General features: G+C 43.0%; 1 protein-coding gene across 1 annotated transcript in view; it reads right to left on the bottom strand.

The window, feature by feature from the left end:
• The window catches only part of mrc2 (mannose receptor, C-type 2), a 299439-nt gene that overhangs the window by 137838 nt on the left and 144414 nt on the right, over positions 1–17187 (bottom strand). Inside the window, exons 7-8 of the mRNA XM_072561856.1 lie at positions 13698–13886; positions 7084–7238 (exon numbers count right to left, since the gene is read on the bottom strand). Coding sequence (XP_072417957.1) covers positions 7084–7238; positions 13698–13886 — 344 coding nt within the window. The remainder of the gene's footprint in view (positions 1–7083; positions 7239–13697; positions 13887–17187) is intronic.

Raw genomic sequence — 17187 nt, 5'->3', positions numbered from 1 at the left:
ATGTTGAGTGCTGTTGAAAACACAGATACATTAGCTAGTCCGAGGACAACCATCAAGTTGACTGTCACTATTTAACAGTGCACTGATTAATAAAAACCTCTAAATGATTTTCCCAGAGTAAAATCTTACTGTGAATTCCAGTTTAAGTTTCATCTAAGGCAGTAGTTCCATGTAAGGGATTTTATTCTGGCTGCACACACACAAAACCCATATGCAATTTTTTTTTGTGTGGTTTTGTAAAGGTTAAGTAACACTTAATCAATCCTTTCTCCCCCTGACATTCAATCATTCTCAAGTTGAGCATGAATATATTACGGACTCTGGTAATCCCCCTATTCCTCACTCATTACACCTCTGACCGGTCACTCCCTCCCTAAACAACCCCTTCCTCAGCTGATTATGACTCCTCATCTATTTCCTGAGATGGTCACTCTCTCTCCTGTGTCCCCAGTGCAAGTCACTAATTCCCTAACACCCCCAACCAGAGCCAATCACTCCTCCTTGACACAGTCCCCTCGCCCTGATCCAGTTACTCCCCTCAAACAGCTGGTCATTCCCCATTGTCTTTCTTCAAGGTTGGTCAGTCCAAGGCAAGCAGGTCAACTCTGTTGCATACTCCAGCCCACATCCAGTGATGGTCACCCAACTCCGCCCCAGACTCTGACCTCCCATCACTCCCTGAACCCACAGTCACCTCCACCAATCGCCTGAAGGTCAGTCAGTCCACCCTGTCCCTACAGCAAGCTCATCACTCCTTCCCTCCACAGTCGATTCCTGCAGCTAAAACCCTTCCTTTTTTCAGATTCACTCAAACTCTGTTCTTGTTGATAGCAGATTCCATTTCCTTGTCTCAAATCTCCCGGTGCCCATCTTCTCTATTTATTGACAGTTGATTACCAGCTCCTTCTTGCAGGACACAGCCTCAACTGGGACAAGGTGGAGTCACACTCTCAGTTGTTCCTGCTGAGGGGATAGGTGGGGGGAGGCATCACATCAGCTGAAGGTGACATATGTCACTGTAATTGGTGACAAATTTGAGTCACCAATCCTGCTGTGTATTTCTGCCCTGTTTTTGCCATGACAACAGGAATTTATAAATATTAGACACCTGTATGATGATCTCTTGTAACTTAAGTGATGTTACTATGATGCAAATAGCAGTTATCTTTCCACCAAAGTTTTAGCCCCCAGGGATTCCCCTGCCCTACATCACACCCAGATTCGGATACCCCAGACTGCTTTATACCCAGAGAGGGTATTTTTAAATTCACTCGTGGAGGGTGGGTGTTGCTGGCTGGACCAGCATTTATTGCCTGTCTCTAGTTGCCCTTGAGAAGGTGGTGTTGAGCTACCTTCTTGAACTGCTGCAGTCCTTGTGCTGTAGGTTTACCTACAATGCCGTAGGGAGGGAATTCCAGGATGTTCTGGAACATCCTTCTGACTTTATGATGGAGGGAAGTTCATTGATGAAGCAGCTAGTATCTCCAGACTTCTTTATTGCTGGAGAGGGTATTTGCAGTACCCTGGCAGGGAGAATCACTGATACTGAATTATTTCCCAACATGATCATTTCCAGACAACCCCTTCACTGCATGTGACACGGGCAAAGGAAGTCGCTAATCATGTTAGAGAAATATATCATCCACACTGCATTAACAACAGAAAACAGATTATTCCCAATAGACCTAGCAATTCAACAGGGCCCTCCAATTCAATGAATGAGAGTTCAAACACTGGAAACATGATTGGTTAACTTCGGGTAGTTCAATTCTTGGACTGCCTGCCGGTGAGGGATATGCTAGCAAGCTGTAGAGTGTAGCAGGACATCATAGTAAACATCTTCACAACTGAAATCTGAACACCACAATCCCTCCCTACGTTTGTTAGGAATACTATTTAACATTATGCCCATCAGAATGCACGTGGAAGCTAGGCAAAATGTCAACATTAGTATCCCAACTGGTGAAAAGTGAACATTGGTGTCCCAATTGGTATTCCATTTGCTGGGGAAGCATTGATAGTTTCATAGTAAGGTGAATGGCTTCAACTGAAACAGTGTAAATGGTTATGAATGATCTACAGGTTCCAGGAAAGTTTTGTCAATCTTGGGAGTGGGGGAAGATGGTCATCATTTGTTGGAAGCACATCAGCAGTCAACTATTGTGGGTCCTGAAGCAAAGATCAGGTGAATAGTCACTGAACAGAATCCACTGGAGTGCTTTGCACTGTACACAGATTTTAGGTCATGCACAGAGGGTCCAGTCTGACAATTGTTCTCCCAAAGTGGTGTCGTTGAGAAATCCTCACGTGTGATGCTGGCTGTTGAAGTCACCAGTGTTTATTGGTGGTATGGTGGAGGCTGTGTAATGATGTTGGACAGTGGGGTTGGATTTTTGTGTTGCTCAGCTCAGCTATTTTGACAGAGATAAAGTAAGGATCATCTGAGTTTAGGATCCTCCATCCTTAGCGTAGGCAACCAAGTGTATTTCTCATTAGCCCTGCTAGTGATGGGTTGAGAGCTAGGAATGTTGGTTCGATAGGTGGAGTACACTGTGAGATGGGCCACAATGTCCACAATCCCGCTGAAGAAGTGTTCTCTTGCTCACATTTTGCCCTAGATAGGCCTTCAGCATTGCATGAAGTAAGATTGATTCCATACAATTTTCATGATTTTCTCCATTTCACTTTTATCTCTTTCATCAGTAGATATGCAAAACGTAGTAATTCACATTTCACATGGATATCTTTGCCAACAGCACTTCCCTGGTGCCTCTTCCAAGTGAAGGGTACCACGGTGAGAGAAGGTTTCTTCAGATACTGCTGCCATTAGTCATTGAAATATGGAGGCAGCCATTCAGCCCATTCTACCTATTCTTTAATTATTCAATTTGCCTTACTCCCCACAACCTTTCAAGTGTTTTTCAACTACTTATTCAATTCCCTTTTACAATTCCCTTTTACAATTCAATTCCCTTTTACAAGTTACTATTGAATTGACTTCTCCCACCCTTTCAGAAAACATTCTTCTGGCATTGATAATGTGCTGTGTAAAATAAGGTCTCATTTCCCTGCTAACATACAAAGTGAAACCTCTGTCCACTCCTCGCTGACCCTCCACTCCTTTCAATCTGATCCATCAAAACTCTTCAACTTTGAAGTCTGTGAAATTTTCCTGTGGGGTCAGCAATACTGAACTCAGTTGCTTTCCACAGTGCAATTCCTTATTCGGATAACTGGTGGGATGTTATTAAAAAAGAAAGAGTGCAAAAAGGACTTACAATGATGTTACCAAGATTAGGGGTTTTGAGTTATTGGGAGAGGCTGGATGGAGTGGGACTTTCTTCTCTTGAGCAGTGGAGGCTAAGGTGTGATCTTATGGGAGTTTTATATGGTCATGAGGGCCATGGTTAGAGTGAATAGCAAAGGTCTTTTCCCCAGGTTAGGGAAATCCAAAACTAGAGGGCATAGGTTTAAGGTGAGAGAGGAAAAATTCAAAAGGGACCCGAGGGGAAACCTTTTCACACACAGGATGGTGTATACATGAAAGGAGCTGCCAGAGGAAGTGGTAGAGGTGGGTACATTTAAAAGATATTTGGACAGGTATGTAAATAGAAAAGGTTAAGAGAGAAATGGGCCAAACACAGTCAAATGGGACTAGTTCAGTTTAGGAAACCTGGTTAGTATGGATGAATTGGGTTGAAGGGTCTGTTTCCGTGCTGTATGTCTCTATGACATTTTAGATCATTGAGAACTTTTCTGGGGTAGAGGTGACCTGTTCAAGAGGACAGGGTGCACCTGAACTGGAGGTGGACCAGGTTTGCTAGTGTTGCAAGGAAGGGTTCAAACAAGATTAGCAAGGAGGTGGGATCCTTAGCAGCATGGAGGCAAGTGCAAGGCTCGAAGAAGATACAGTGATCAGAAATCTTAGGTTGAAGAGACAGGACAGGCTGGACGACAAAGGGAGCAAGGAATGCCTATTGGATTAAATTGTATTTACTTCAATGCAACAGGGCTGACAGGTAAGGCCAATGGACACAGGATGTGGATAGGTACGTGGGACTGGGATATTATAGCCATTACAGAAACATGGCTAAGGGAGGGATGTGACAGCTTAATGTGCCAGGGTAGAGGTGCTTTAGGCGGGACAGAGGTGGTGGAAGGAGGGGAGGAGGAGTTGCATTTTTCATTATGGCCAGTATCACAGCAGTAGTCAGAGATGAAATAACTGAAGGATCTTCTGGTGAGGCTTTATGGGTGGAGCTAAGAAATAAGAAGGGGATGGTGACATAATTGGGGTTGTACTGTAGGCACCAAACAGTCAACAGGAATTAAAGCAACAAATAATTAGGGAGATTGGGGAGCAATAGGGTTATCATTACAGAGGATTTTAATTTTCCTAACATAGATTGGACTGCCAGATCGTTAAGGGCTTAGATGGGGTGGAATTTGTTAATGCGTTCAGGAAAGTTTCCTCAAGCAGTTTATAGAGGGTCCTACATGGGAAGGGGCAAAACTCATTCTACTATTGGGAAATAGGGCAGGACAGTTAACAGAGGTGACAGTGGGGGAACACTTTGGGGCCAGTAACCATAGTTCTACTAATTTTAAAATAGTTATGGAGATGGACAAAATTTGTACACAGGTTCAAGTTCTAAATTGGGGCAATGCGAAGTTTGATGGAATTAGACAGGAGCTTGCAGGGGTTGATTGGAGTAATTTGTTTGCAGGCAAAGGGACCTCTGGCAAATGGGAGGCCTTTAAAAGTGAGATAGCTACATTCAAGGTCTATACATTCCTGTGAAGGTGAAGTGCAAGGTTGGCAGGAATAGAAAACCCTGGATGACAAGAGATATTGAGCTCTGACCAGAAAAAAAAAGGAGGCGTGGCTCAGGTATAGGCTACTGGGATCAAGGAAATCCCTGGAGGTATACAGGGAATGCAGAAGTCTACTGAAGAAATTTAGGAGGTGAAAAAGGAGTACGAGATAGCCTTGCCTGAGAAGATTAGGGTGAATCCAAAGGTATTTTAAGTATATTAAAGGAAAAGGAATAATTAGAGTGAGAATAGGGCGCATCAAGGACCAGAGAGAACATGTATGTGTAGAACTGCAAGAGATGGGCGAGGTTCTCAATGAATATTTATCTTCTGTGTTTATTGTGGAGAAAGACATGAAGACTTGGGAACTTGGGGAAATTAGTGGTGATATCTTGGTGTCAGTCCATATCAGAATAGAGGAAGCGTTGGATGTATTAGAATGTATGAAGGTCCTGACCAGATATATCCAAGAACACTGCAAGAGGCTAGAAAAGAAATTGTGGGCACTCTGGCTGATATTTTTGCATCATTGTTAGCACGGGTGAGGTCTCGGAAGACTGGAGGCTCGCGAATGTTGTGCCATTATTTAAGAAGAGCTGCAAAACAAAGCCTGGGAACTATACACCAGTAAGCTTAATATCTATGGTAGGTAAGTTACGTGAGAAGATTGAGGGATAAGACATACATGCATTTGGAAAGACAGGGTTTGATTAGGACTAAGTCCTTCCTGATGAAAGGCTTATGCCCAAAATGTTGATTCTGCTCTTTGGATGTTGTGCTTTTCCGGCACCACACACTCGACTTTGATTAGGAATAATCAGCATGGCTTTGTGAGTGGGAGATCATGCCTCACAAATTTGTTAGAGTTCTTTGATGAGGTGACCAGGAAGGTTGATGAGGCTAAGGCAGTAGATGTAGTCTATATGGAATTCTATAAGACCTTTGATAAGCTACCACATGGAAGGCTGCTCTGAAAGGTTAGATCGCATGGTATCCAAGTGGAGTTGGCAAATTGGATACAAAATTGGCCTGATGGTAGGAAACAGAGGGTAATAGTGGAAGGATGCTTGTCGGACTGAAGGCCTGTGATTTGTAAAGTGCATCAGGGGTCAGTGCTGGACCCATTACTGTTTGTTATCTATATCAATGATTTGGATGAGAATGTACAAGGCATGATGCGTAAGTTTGCTGATGACCCTAAAACAGGCAGTATCGTGGACAGTGAGGAAGGTTATCAGAAGTTGCAGCAGGACCTTGATCAGCTGGGGAAGTGAGCCAAGAAATGGCAAATGGAGTTTAATATAGATAAATGTGAGGTCTTGCATTTTGGAAAGTCAAATCAAGGTAGCAGTTTCATGGTGAACGGTAGGGCCTTAAGGAGCAGAGGGATCTTGGAGTTCAGGTATACAGTCCTCTGAAAGTGGAGTCACAGGTAGACAGGGCAGTGAAGACGACTTTTGGCACATTGGCCTTCATCAGTAAGGGTACTGGGTATAGAAGTTGGGAGTTTAAGTTGCAGTTGTACAGGACGTTGGTGAGGCCGCACATGGAGTATTGTGTTCAGTTTTGGTCACCCTGTTATAGGAAGGACGTCATTGAACTGGAAAGAGTGCAGAAGTAATTTACAAGGATGTTGCCTGGACTCAATGATCTGAGTGAAAGTGAGAAGTTGGACAAGCTAGGATGTTTTTCGTTCAAGTGTAGGAGACTAAGGGAAGACCTCGTAGGGGTATATAAGATTATGAGAGGCATTATGAGTGAATGTACTCAATCTTTTTCCCAGGGTCAGGGAATCGAGAACTGGATGGTATCAGTTTAAGATTAGAGGGGAAAGAATAAAAGCGAACCTGAGGGGCAACTTGTTTACACAGAGGGTGATACACATATGGAATAAGCTGTCACTAGAAGTAGTTGAGGCGGATACATTAACATTTAAAAGACATTTGGATGAATGCATAGATAGGAAAGTATTAGAAGGATATGGGCAGGGAAATGGGGTTAGTGTTGATGGACATTTTGGTCAGCATGGATTAGTTTGTGCCAGAGGGCCTGTTTCTATGCTGTAGGACTCTATGACTGAATTTGTGCAAAGCATGGATTAACAACATGCCTCAAGGCCACAGAAAGTGGACTAAGTTCTAGATCACTTGAGAGACAGGGAAATGTTACTGAGCATAAAAATGGCCATTCAACATGCAAGAGGATTAAATTAAATTTGTATTCTACTCCAACCCTAACAACTTCTTGAAAGGTGAACATATCTCTCACCGAGCCCCAGAGTGTGACACAGTCCTCTTGACCACTTGCAAAGTTGTTAGGTTCAAAGGGATGCCAGTAAGTGAAGCGAACTGGAGTTCCATCTGACCATTCAAAGTTCATTTGGCGCTTGATGTCATTGAGACCAATCCATAATTCCTCCACATCTGCAATGGAACGAAAGAGACAACCAGAGTCAGGGAGCTGACAAATAGAGTGAGCACCACTGCCTTGCAGTATTCACCAGACACAGAGCCCACATATAGACCCTCAGCCACACAACCCAATTCAGAGATATACACCCACCCAGACACATCCCCCAGATACAGACCCTCATCCTTACCCTGACGTACAAGCTCCCCGACACACGACCCAGGTACAGAGGTTCAGTGGCACAACTGTTGTAGACACACAGAGACACACATCCCACAAACAGAAGCTCCACTACACAGCCTGTGAGAGACATGTACCATCCAGACAAAACCCCGTGCCACTGAAACAGAGACACCCAAATATACAGCCTCAGATACACCGCCCCAGACACATCTACACTCAGTTAGAAACATAAATATACAGATCCTCAAGCACTCCCATCTAAGCACAATCCCCACCGACCAACATCAGACACCTTTGCACAAACTTGTACAAAAGCAAGCATGTAATTTCTCCTTGATACTTAATCAGAGATCATTCTGTTGCTCTGCAATGTCAGCAGTACCTTCTATTACATGTCCTGTGGATGCCCTGTGTAGTTGCAGTAGGGAGGAGGCAACTAGTTTAAAAAAAAAATCCTGCACCATTTAAAGGCCCAACTGGGAATCCCAGAGCAGGTTCTAATGAGTCCAGGTGCTGCTCTTCATGGGCAGAGTCACGGCCACTATTTGCTGAGACAGTCAAGGAAAAATGGCTCCTATCTCGATCATTTAGGTGAAAGTGAGGACTGCAGATGCTGAAGATCAGAGCTGAAAAATGTGTTGCTGGAAAAAAAGTGTTTTTTAGGATGGCAGCCGGTGACTAGTGGAGTTCCACAAGGGTAACGTTGAGACCACAACTATTCACATTATACATTAACCAGGCGGATGAAGGAACTGAGAGCATTCTTGCTACATTTGCAGATGACACAAAGATAGATAGAGGGACAGGTAGTGTTGAAGAAGCGGGAGGCTGCAGAAGGACTTGGACAGGCTAGGAGAATGGGCAAAGAAGTGGCAGATGGAACACAATGTGCAAAAGTGTGAGGTATTGCACTTTGGTAGGAAGAATAGAGGGTCAGAGTACTTTCGAAATAGGGAAGGGCTTTGAAATCCTGAAGCACAAAAGGACTTGGGAATCATAGTTCAGGATTCTTGAAATGTTAACATGCAGGTTCAGTTGACAGTTAGGAAGGGAAATATAATGTTAGCATTAATTTCAAGAGGACTAGAATACAAAAGCAGGGATGTACTGCTGAAGATGTATAAGGCTTTGGTCAGACTACATTTGAAATATTGTGAGCAGTTTTGTGCCCCTTATCGACTGAAGGATATGCTTGTTTTGGAGTGAGTTCAGAGGAAGTTTACAAGAATGATCTCGAGGATAAATTACTTGTCATATGAGGAGCAGTTGTGACTCTGGGTCTATACTCTATGGAATTTAGAAAGATGAGAGGAATCTGATTGAAACTTATAGAATGCTGAGAGGCCTGAATAGAGAGGATGTGAGAAGATGTTTCCCTTAGTAGGAGAGGGCACAGCCTTAAAGTGAAGGGATGATTCTTTGAGATGAGGAGGAGTTTCTTCAGTGAGTGGTCAATCTGTGGAACTCATTGTTGCAGAGGGCTGTGGTGGCAAAGTCATTAAGTATATTTAAGACAGAGATAGATAGATTCTTGATTAGCAACATCAGTCATGATTGAATGGCACAGCAGACTCATTAGGCCAAATCACCTAAATCTGCTCCTTCTCTTATCGTTTCTTATGGGAGGTTGAGAATTTCCTGGAGTGAATGTTGCAGAGGTGATCACTCAACACTTATAGAAAGTATAGGAAGATAAGTACTCAGCAGCTGGTCATCCAGCAGGGTGTGGAGACAGTGTCAGCACTGGAATCCTCTAGGAGAGTGGCATTCCCAAACTGATTTTCACAGAACCATAAAATGGCCACAGCACAGAAAGAGGTCATTCGGCCTATCAAACCCTTGTCAAATCTGCCAGAGCAATGTAGATGGATTTCTCAGAAAGCTCGCAATTTTCTCTCTTTGAATATTATCCAGTTCTCTTCTGAAAGCCGCAATTGAATATGCTGCCAAGCAGAAGAGTCCAAACCTTAACCAAAAAAATTCACCAAAATGTCTTTTGTCAGCAACTCTACCAAATGACTATGAACCTGGTGCCTGTCACCACCGAGAAGCTGCAAAACAAATGGAAGGGAAAGGAAACAGCCTGAAATCATGATCCATGTGGGAAACAACATCATTGGAATAAATGATTGAAATCCTTTCATCTGATCTTCAATAGCTTGGGAGGAAATTGAAAAGCAAGACCTCATCGGACTTATTTTGGACTACTCCCTTTACCAAGCTCTAGTGAGTACAGAAACATTAAGATAAAACGTGCTAAATGTGAATGGATAGTGTGATGGTACTGTGGCTTTAAGAGGTGTATTTTGTCCTGTTTATTTTTAAAAGAGATTTAAAGACAGATGTGATAAGCTGTCTACTTGATTCCAATAAAGTAAATAGCTTGTGAGGCCTTGGTTTTTTCTTAAAGCTGGAACAATAGAAACACTTTGGATGGGTGGGGTCAGACTCCCCCAGATCCAGGATTTTTAGTTTTAGTTTTTCAGTAGTAGTTGTTGCTGGGGTCTCGAAGCTGGGTTTGTAAGCTGCAGTATATCTCTCTTGCCACTTATCTCACACACACACACACACACACACACACACACACACACACACACACACACACACACACACACACACGCACACACACACAGTTTCCTCTTGATGTTGCCCGTGAAACAATCTATTTTACCGAATTTGCCTTTGTCTAGGGTGTATTTATGGGCTGCTACTATATCGGAATAGTTAATTAGTAGTAGTTAATATATCTACTATTTTGTCAGGCATTTCGATAGATTTGCAGTTAAACCAATTCTTTTCTTTTTATTTTGTCTGTGTTTTAACTGTAGTAAAAATAAAAGTGTGTTTTGCTTAATGTCAAGTAGTTTGACCAACTGAATTGCAACTGGAATGCAACACCTTAAACTTACCTTTATAATAAGGTTTTGAGAAGGTTTGGTCTGGTTCACAACAATTGGCAATGCAGGAGATCTAACTTCTGATTCAGAAAGCATTGGATCTGATCAAGGTGGGCAAGTTGATCCCCAATAGATTTCTGACAAATGACCCTTCAGAAGGTTAGCTTGTGTTGTAGGGAGCATATAAAAGGATATGACAGGATAGATTGAACATCAGACTGAAAACAGAGAGCAGAAACAAGGTCTGAAGAGGTCTGGGAAAATCAAGGAGCACTAGGATAAAGACCTGTTCACTATTAACAGGAATCAGAGAAGGGATCAAATGGGAAGCAGTCCAGAGGGTTTGAGAAAGGAGGTCAAATAGCTGCAGGCACAGATCAGCACATTGGACTTGAACAAATAACTTTACACTCAGGGATGAGATGTTAACAAATGATAGGCAAGCTTAAAATTTTATGCCAAGACACAGCACCAAGTAACAACAGGGATTCACCGAGACAAGATCCAGCACACGTGGAGTGCAGTTTATTTAAGATGCTAAATGCTTGAATGAGTAATTCTTTCATGAAAGGCAGTTGAAATGTCTGATACCAGTCTGTTTTTGAGATAAGAGGAGCCAATTCAGAGTGACACCCACTGGACGTAGATGTTAAGTATAGAAAGTAAAATGGTGCAGACTCACAGCTGCTGGCTGATTCAAAGGGAGCAAAGACCTGGTCCTGTTTCAGTTGCAGAGGAGAAGTACATTAACACGGAGGAGAAAGCCCAACCAGCAAGAGATGATGAGGAGGAGGAGGTGGTGGTGTTTGCGAATTGAGGTTTTGATAAATATAACTGAGCAGCTTGGCCACTGAAGGCCACTTCAGAGGGCAGTTAAGAGCTGTAGTGGCTCTGGAGTCACATGTAGGCTAGACGCAGTAAGGGTGGCAGTTTCCTTTCCCAACAGACATTCGGGAATCAGAAGGGTTTTCATAACAATTGACAGTGGTGAAATGATTGCCAGTTATTAATTCCAGACATTTGACTGAATTTGTATTCCACCATCTGTCACAGAAGGATTCAAACTCATGTACCAAGAACATTAGCCTGGGGCTCTGGAATACTGGTCCAATGGCATCATCACTATACCAACACCTTCCTTAAATTGCTGCTCCTTCACTGTCAACATCTTGGAACTCCCTCCCTAAAAGCACCCTGGGTGCTCAAGGACTGCAGTGGTTTAAGATTGTGGCTCACCATGACTGTCTTCAGGTCAATTAAGGCTGGGTGTTGAATGCTGACCTAATCAGCGACTCCCACATCCTTTGAACATATTACGAAAGAGTCCATTAAAGAGGGTTCAAGCTTCAAATTCATGCCAGGTTGCTGAGGGCTGGTACCAGGAAATATCTCTTCACATAAAATGAATTGAAAATCTGGAATGCTCTCCCCACCGACCCCCAGAAAGCTGCTGAGTGTGGAAGTCAATTGAAAATTCTGTAATTAAGATAGATTGATTTTGTGGGACAAAGGTATTAGAGATTACAGAACATGAGCGGATACATGCAGACCAAAAGTGGGTCAGCCGTAATCTAATTGAATGGAGGAATAAGTTTAATGGATTGAATGGGCTCATCCTGTTCCAGTATCTTGTACAAGGAGAACGGAATCAATAAAGCTGGGAAATATGTTGATACATGCTGGGTGAGGGAGGTGATTTAGATTAGATTAGATTAGATTAGATTACTTACAGCGTGGAAACAGGCCCTTCGGCCCAACAAGTCCACACCGATCCGCCGAAGTGCACCCACCCACACCCATTCCCCTACATTTACCCTGCACCTAACACTATGGGCAATTTAGCATAGTCAATTCACCTAACCTGCACATTTTTGGACTGTGGGAGGAAACCGGAGCACCCGGAGGAAACCCACGCAGACACGGGGAGAATGTGCAAGCTCCACACAGTCAGTCACCTGAGGCAGGAATTGAACCCAGGTCTCTGGCGCTGTGAGGCAGCAGTGCTAACCACTGTGCCACCGTGCTGCCCATCATTTAATAGATGAGCGAACCTAGTATTTTACCGAGGATGATGTTACCTAGATGGTGACAAAACATTTGAAAATCTTACTGATGATGTTACCTTGTATGGTGACAAAATGCCTGGAAATAAATTTTCCAGCTCAGCGAGCTAACTTACATACTTACGGGCATAGATCTCAAATGCAATTAAAGGATTGTGACATGAGGTCATGAATAAGATAAATACATTAATATCACAGCCATTAAACCAGCCATGAACTTATACTCATGAAGCAGGAGAGGCCAATTATGTAGTTATTCCCAATTTAAATCTTTCCTTCCGTGTACCTTACCTTCCCATTTACTGAAGCATCCTCAATCATTAATAGACCAATCCAACTGTAAACGTCATTGTGACAGCTATTTGTTGGGGCGCTCTCTGATTGATCTTTTGGCACTGTGAGTATGTAACTTTGTGTCACAGTGTCGTTGTTGGGAAAGATGGGTTTGGGATGGGGAATGGAGTGAGGACACTAGTTCCTCCTGCCCAGCTGAGCAGGTCAGGACAGCTTTGTGCATCAGCTATATATGGACATCAGAACAGTAATTACAGTACACCGCACAGTAGCACTTGGTTGGATTGATGTCAACTCCCATGAATGGTTCCGTTAGACTCATTCAAAGAATGCAATGACCCCAAATGTGGTTAGGGATGAAGGTCAGCCAACTCACTAATTAACAAAGCATGACAAACTCTACATACAAGTCCACCCACGCATGACCAAAGTGCTATACTGCAACTCAGTAGCAGAGGAGCTCAGCAGCAGAGCCACTGACAGATCTCCCCTGCATTCAGAAACTGACCACTGTCCAGAAAAAATGAGCAGTGAGGCCACTCTCCAAAGTCTGCCCCAGCTGGTTTCTGATTCGTAGGCTGTTCATTGGTAACCTCTCTTTCATGATTCATGTGCACAAGTAAAATCTGCAAATTTTTGAGGGCGATTCCGAGATTGACAGATTGAATGCTCCAGCGTTCTTCTGAAGTTGAATATGGGGGGGTGTTGAAGTTTTTTAAAAATGTTTTTTATTTAGTTCTTGTTCCCCTGATTTCTGATGATTCATGTATACTGCTGCATGTTCTTAGAGGGTGTGTGACTACACGTTGACAGTCACAGGGATAGTGGGGGTGTTTTATATTATCTTATGCCTTTCTCATGCACTTATCTGGCTTCTCCTCAAAGTCATTCACACCAATTACTTCTTGCAGTAACCTTAGGTAAACAGTTTCTCCTGAATTCCTTGGTGAAATTATTTTGAACTAGAGAAAGAAGTTTCACAGTCTGTTCCCAGTGCTCCCAGTGTCACTGACGACACTTAGTTGTGCAGCCTTACCCTGTTTGACTTGGGTCAGGACAAATTCCAGCTCTGCCAGGTGGTGGATGCTGATCAGGTTTCCCTCCGACCTCACACAGCTCTTCTGTGCTTCCTGCCAGTTTCTCCTCTCAGTGTTCAGCCGGTAGCAGTTGCACTGAAATGGCAGCCAGCCTGCATCACACTTAGTCTTCCGGTTGATCCAGATGTCTAACAGGGAAGCAAGAAATGATTATCCCTCAACCAAAATATCTCCTGCATTTGAACTCTGGAACATTAAGCACATTTGTTACGCAAAATGATGTCACAGACCTCTCATATTAGAACTGATCTTGCTCTGCACTTTCTCTGCAGTTGTAACACTATATTCGGCATTCTGTTATATCACTCTGATGTAAGGTATGATTTGTCTGGATAGCCCGCAACACAGTACTTTTCACTATATCTCGGTACAAGTGACAATAATAAATCAAATCAAATCAAGAAATCATTCATTCAATGTGAAATTAAAAACTTTGCAAATTTTGCATTTATTTAAAATAAAACAAAGAACTGCGACGCTGAAAATCTGAACCAAAAACGTAAGTTGCTAGAGAAATGCGTCAGGTCAGGCAGCATCTGTGGAGATAGAAATAGAATTAATGTTATGAGTCCAGTGACCCTTCTTCAGAACGAAGTTCCTCAGGCAATTTCTGTTTACCTTGCATTCTTTCAATGCCTCTCATCAGCTCAGTAGTCTGGAGGCTTAATGCCACCAAAGTGCTTTTGGAAGTGTAGTTCCTGTTAGAATGCTGTTAAAAAAAATAATTTGCACATGGAACAGCAGTGAGCTGACTGACATTTTAGCAATGTTGATTGAGGGAGAAATATTGATGGGTAAACAGTGGATAATATTGCTGTTTTTCTTCATCTGGTACCAAGGAATCCTCTATATCATTGAAAGGAAAGATAATTTCAAACCTCATCTGAAAGATGGTGCCTCTAAAGAATGCATTACTCCTTCAGTACTGCACTGTACATGGCACCTTACACTTTGTGCTCAAGTCTTCAGAGTGAGGCTTGAACCTATAATGTTGTATTAACGATGGAGCCAAAGCAGATACTATTACAAGGTTGGCTCTCTCTCGATGCTAAAGCAAGTTATTAATGTTCAGGATTACTGTTGTCAAGGACTGCATAAGAAACCTCTCTTTAATCGTATGCCACAGGAGACTGCTCTCCACTTTTGATGAGGCCTTGCATAATGCATTCTATTTCCCTCTTCCAAGGGTGAACAGATTGCCAGTTGCCACAGTACATTGGGGTGTTTGTATCTCTCTTAGCTAACACCTTCAATACATTAGCTGGGCCGACATGTTAAAGTTGTTAAAGTTCACTTGAGAATGTAACTTTTTAAAAAAGTTTTGCGATTTACATATGAAAGAACTGAAACCAACATAGTCATTCTAAAAGATGAGAGACTTAACAAACTATCCAAGTCTTTCTCAATATATAATTTCAGTTCCATCACACTGTAAACTTTTGCTATAATTTCTGGAGGCTAATGACATCGAAAAGATATGGAGATGATCTGGAAAAGTGGTACTGAGGAGGATAACTAGCCATGAGGGAATTGAATGGTGAAGCTGACTCAACAGCTAAATGGCTTAATCCTTTCCTCTGTACTGAATATTCTCTGATCATCAAGATATTCAAAAACAAACTCTAGAATATTCAACCATTTCATAAAATCCCTACACTGTGGAAACAGGCCATTCAGCCAATCGAGTCCACACCATCCCTCCGAAGAGCATCCACCCAAACCCACACCGCTACTCTGTATTTCCCGTGGCTAATCTATGTAGCATGCACATCCCTGGACACTATGGGCAATTTAGCATGGCCAATCCACCTAACGTGAAACTCTTTGGACTGACAGAGGAAACTGGAACACCCAGAGGAAACCCACGTAGACCAGTGCCCACAGGAAATCAACACACACAGACCAGATACTTAACTACAGAAGCAATCATCCCAACACCCACAAATGGAGCTTCATCAGGACATTATGTAAACGGGCCACAACACACTGCAGCACTCAGGAACTACAAGCAGCAGCAGAAAAATACATATACAGTGTATTTAACAAGATGGGTACCTGATAAACACCATCTGCCGATTCTTAATAAAGAAACCCAAGCAAGTAGATACAACACCCCCAGAAACTCTAGCCACATTACCATACATCAAAGACATCTCAGAGACGACTACCAGACTACTCCAACCCCTTGGCATCATGGTAGTCCACAAATCAACCAACACACTGATTAGATTAGATTAGGAACTGATTAGATTAGATTACCTATTGTGTGGAAACAGGCTATTTGGCCTGACAAGTCCATACCCACCCTCCGAAGAGCAACCCACCCAGACCCATTCTCACATTTACCCCTGACTAATGCACCTAACACTATGGGCAATTTAGCATGGCCAATTCACCTAACCTGCATATCTTTGGATTGTGGGAGGAAACCGGAGCACCTGGAGGAAACCCCATGCAGACACGGGAAGAATATGCAAACTCCACACAGACAAGGCTGGAATTGAACACGAGTCCTTGGCGCTGTGAGGCAGCAGTGCTAACGTGCCGCCCCAAAGGACTTTGATAAGGTGCCACATGGGAGGCTGTTGAGTAAGATAAGGGCCTATGGTGTTAAAGGCAAGGTACTAGCATGGATAGAAGATTGGCTGTCTGGCAGAAGGCAGAGAGTGGAGATAAAAGAGTCCTTCTGAGATGGAAGCCAGTGACTAAGTGATGTTTCATGAGGGTCAGTGTTGGGACTTCAACTTTACACATTAATGATCTGGATGAAGGAACTTGAGGGCATTCTGGCTAAGTTTACAGATGATACAAAGATAGGTGGAGGGGTAGGTAGTATTGAGTAGCCAGGGAGCTGCAGAAGGATTTAGCCAGGTTAGGAGAGTTGGCAAAGAAGTGGCAGATGAAATAGAATGTGGGAAAGTGTGAGGTAGGAAGAATAGAGGCAGAGACTATTTTCTAAATAGAGAAAAAAAATTCAGAAATCTGAAATGCAAAGGGACTTTGGTGTAGTCCAGGTTTCTCTAAAGGTAAACTTAAGGTAGGTCAGGAATTAGGAAGGCAAATGCAATGTTGTCATTCATCTCGAGAAGACTAGAATATAAAAGCAGGGATATACTTCTGAGGCTTTATAAGGCTCTGGTCGGACGACATTTCGAGTATTGTGAGCAATTTTGGCCCCATACCTCAGGAAGGATGTACTGGCCCTGGAGCGGATCCAGAGGAGGTACATGAAAATGATCCCAGGAATGAAAGGCTTAACATATGAGGAATGTTTGAGGACTCTGGGACTATATTTGATGAAGTTTAGAAGGAGGAGGGTGGGGGAATCTGATTGAAACTTACAGAATACTGAATGGTCTGGACAGAGTGGACATTGGGAAAGTGTTTCCATCAGGAGAGACAAGGACTATAGGGCATAGCCTTAGAGTA

This window comes from Chiloscyllium punctatum, chromosome 42 (genome assembly GCF_047496795.1).
Source record: "Chiloscyllium punctatum isolate Juve2018m chromosome 42, sChiPun1.3, whole genome shotgun sequence".
NCBI lineage: Eukaryota > Metazoa > Chordata > Chondrichthyes > Orectolobiformes > Hemiscylliidae > Chiloscyllium > Chiloscyllium punctatum.
Note: the sequence above shows the minus strand (reverse complement) of the source record. Positions and strands in the feature narration are given on the sequence as shown.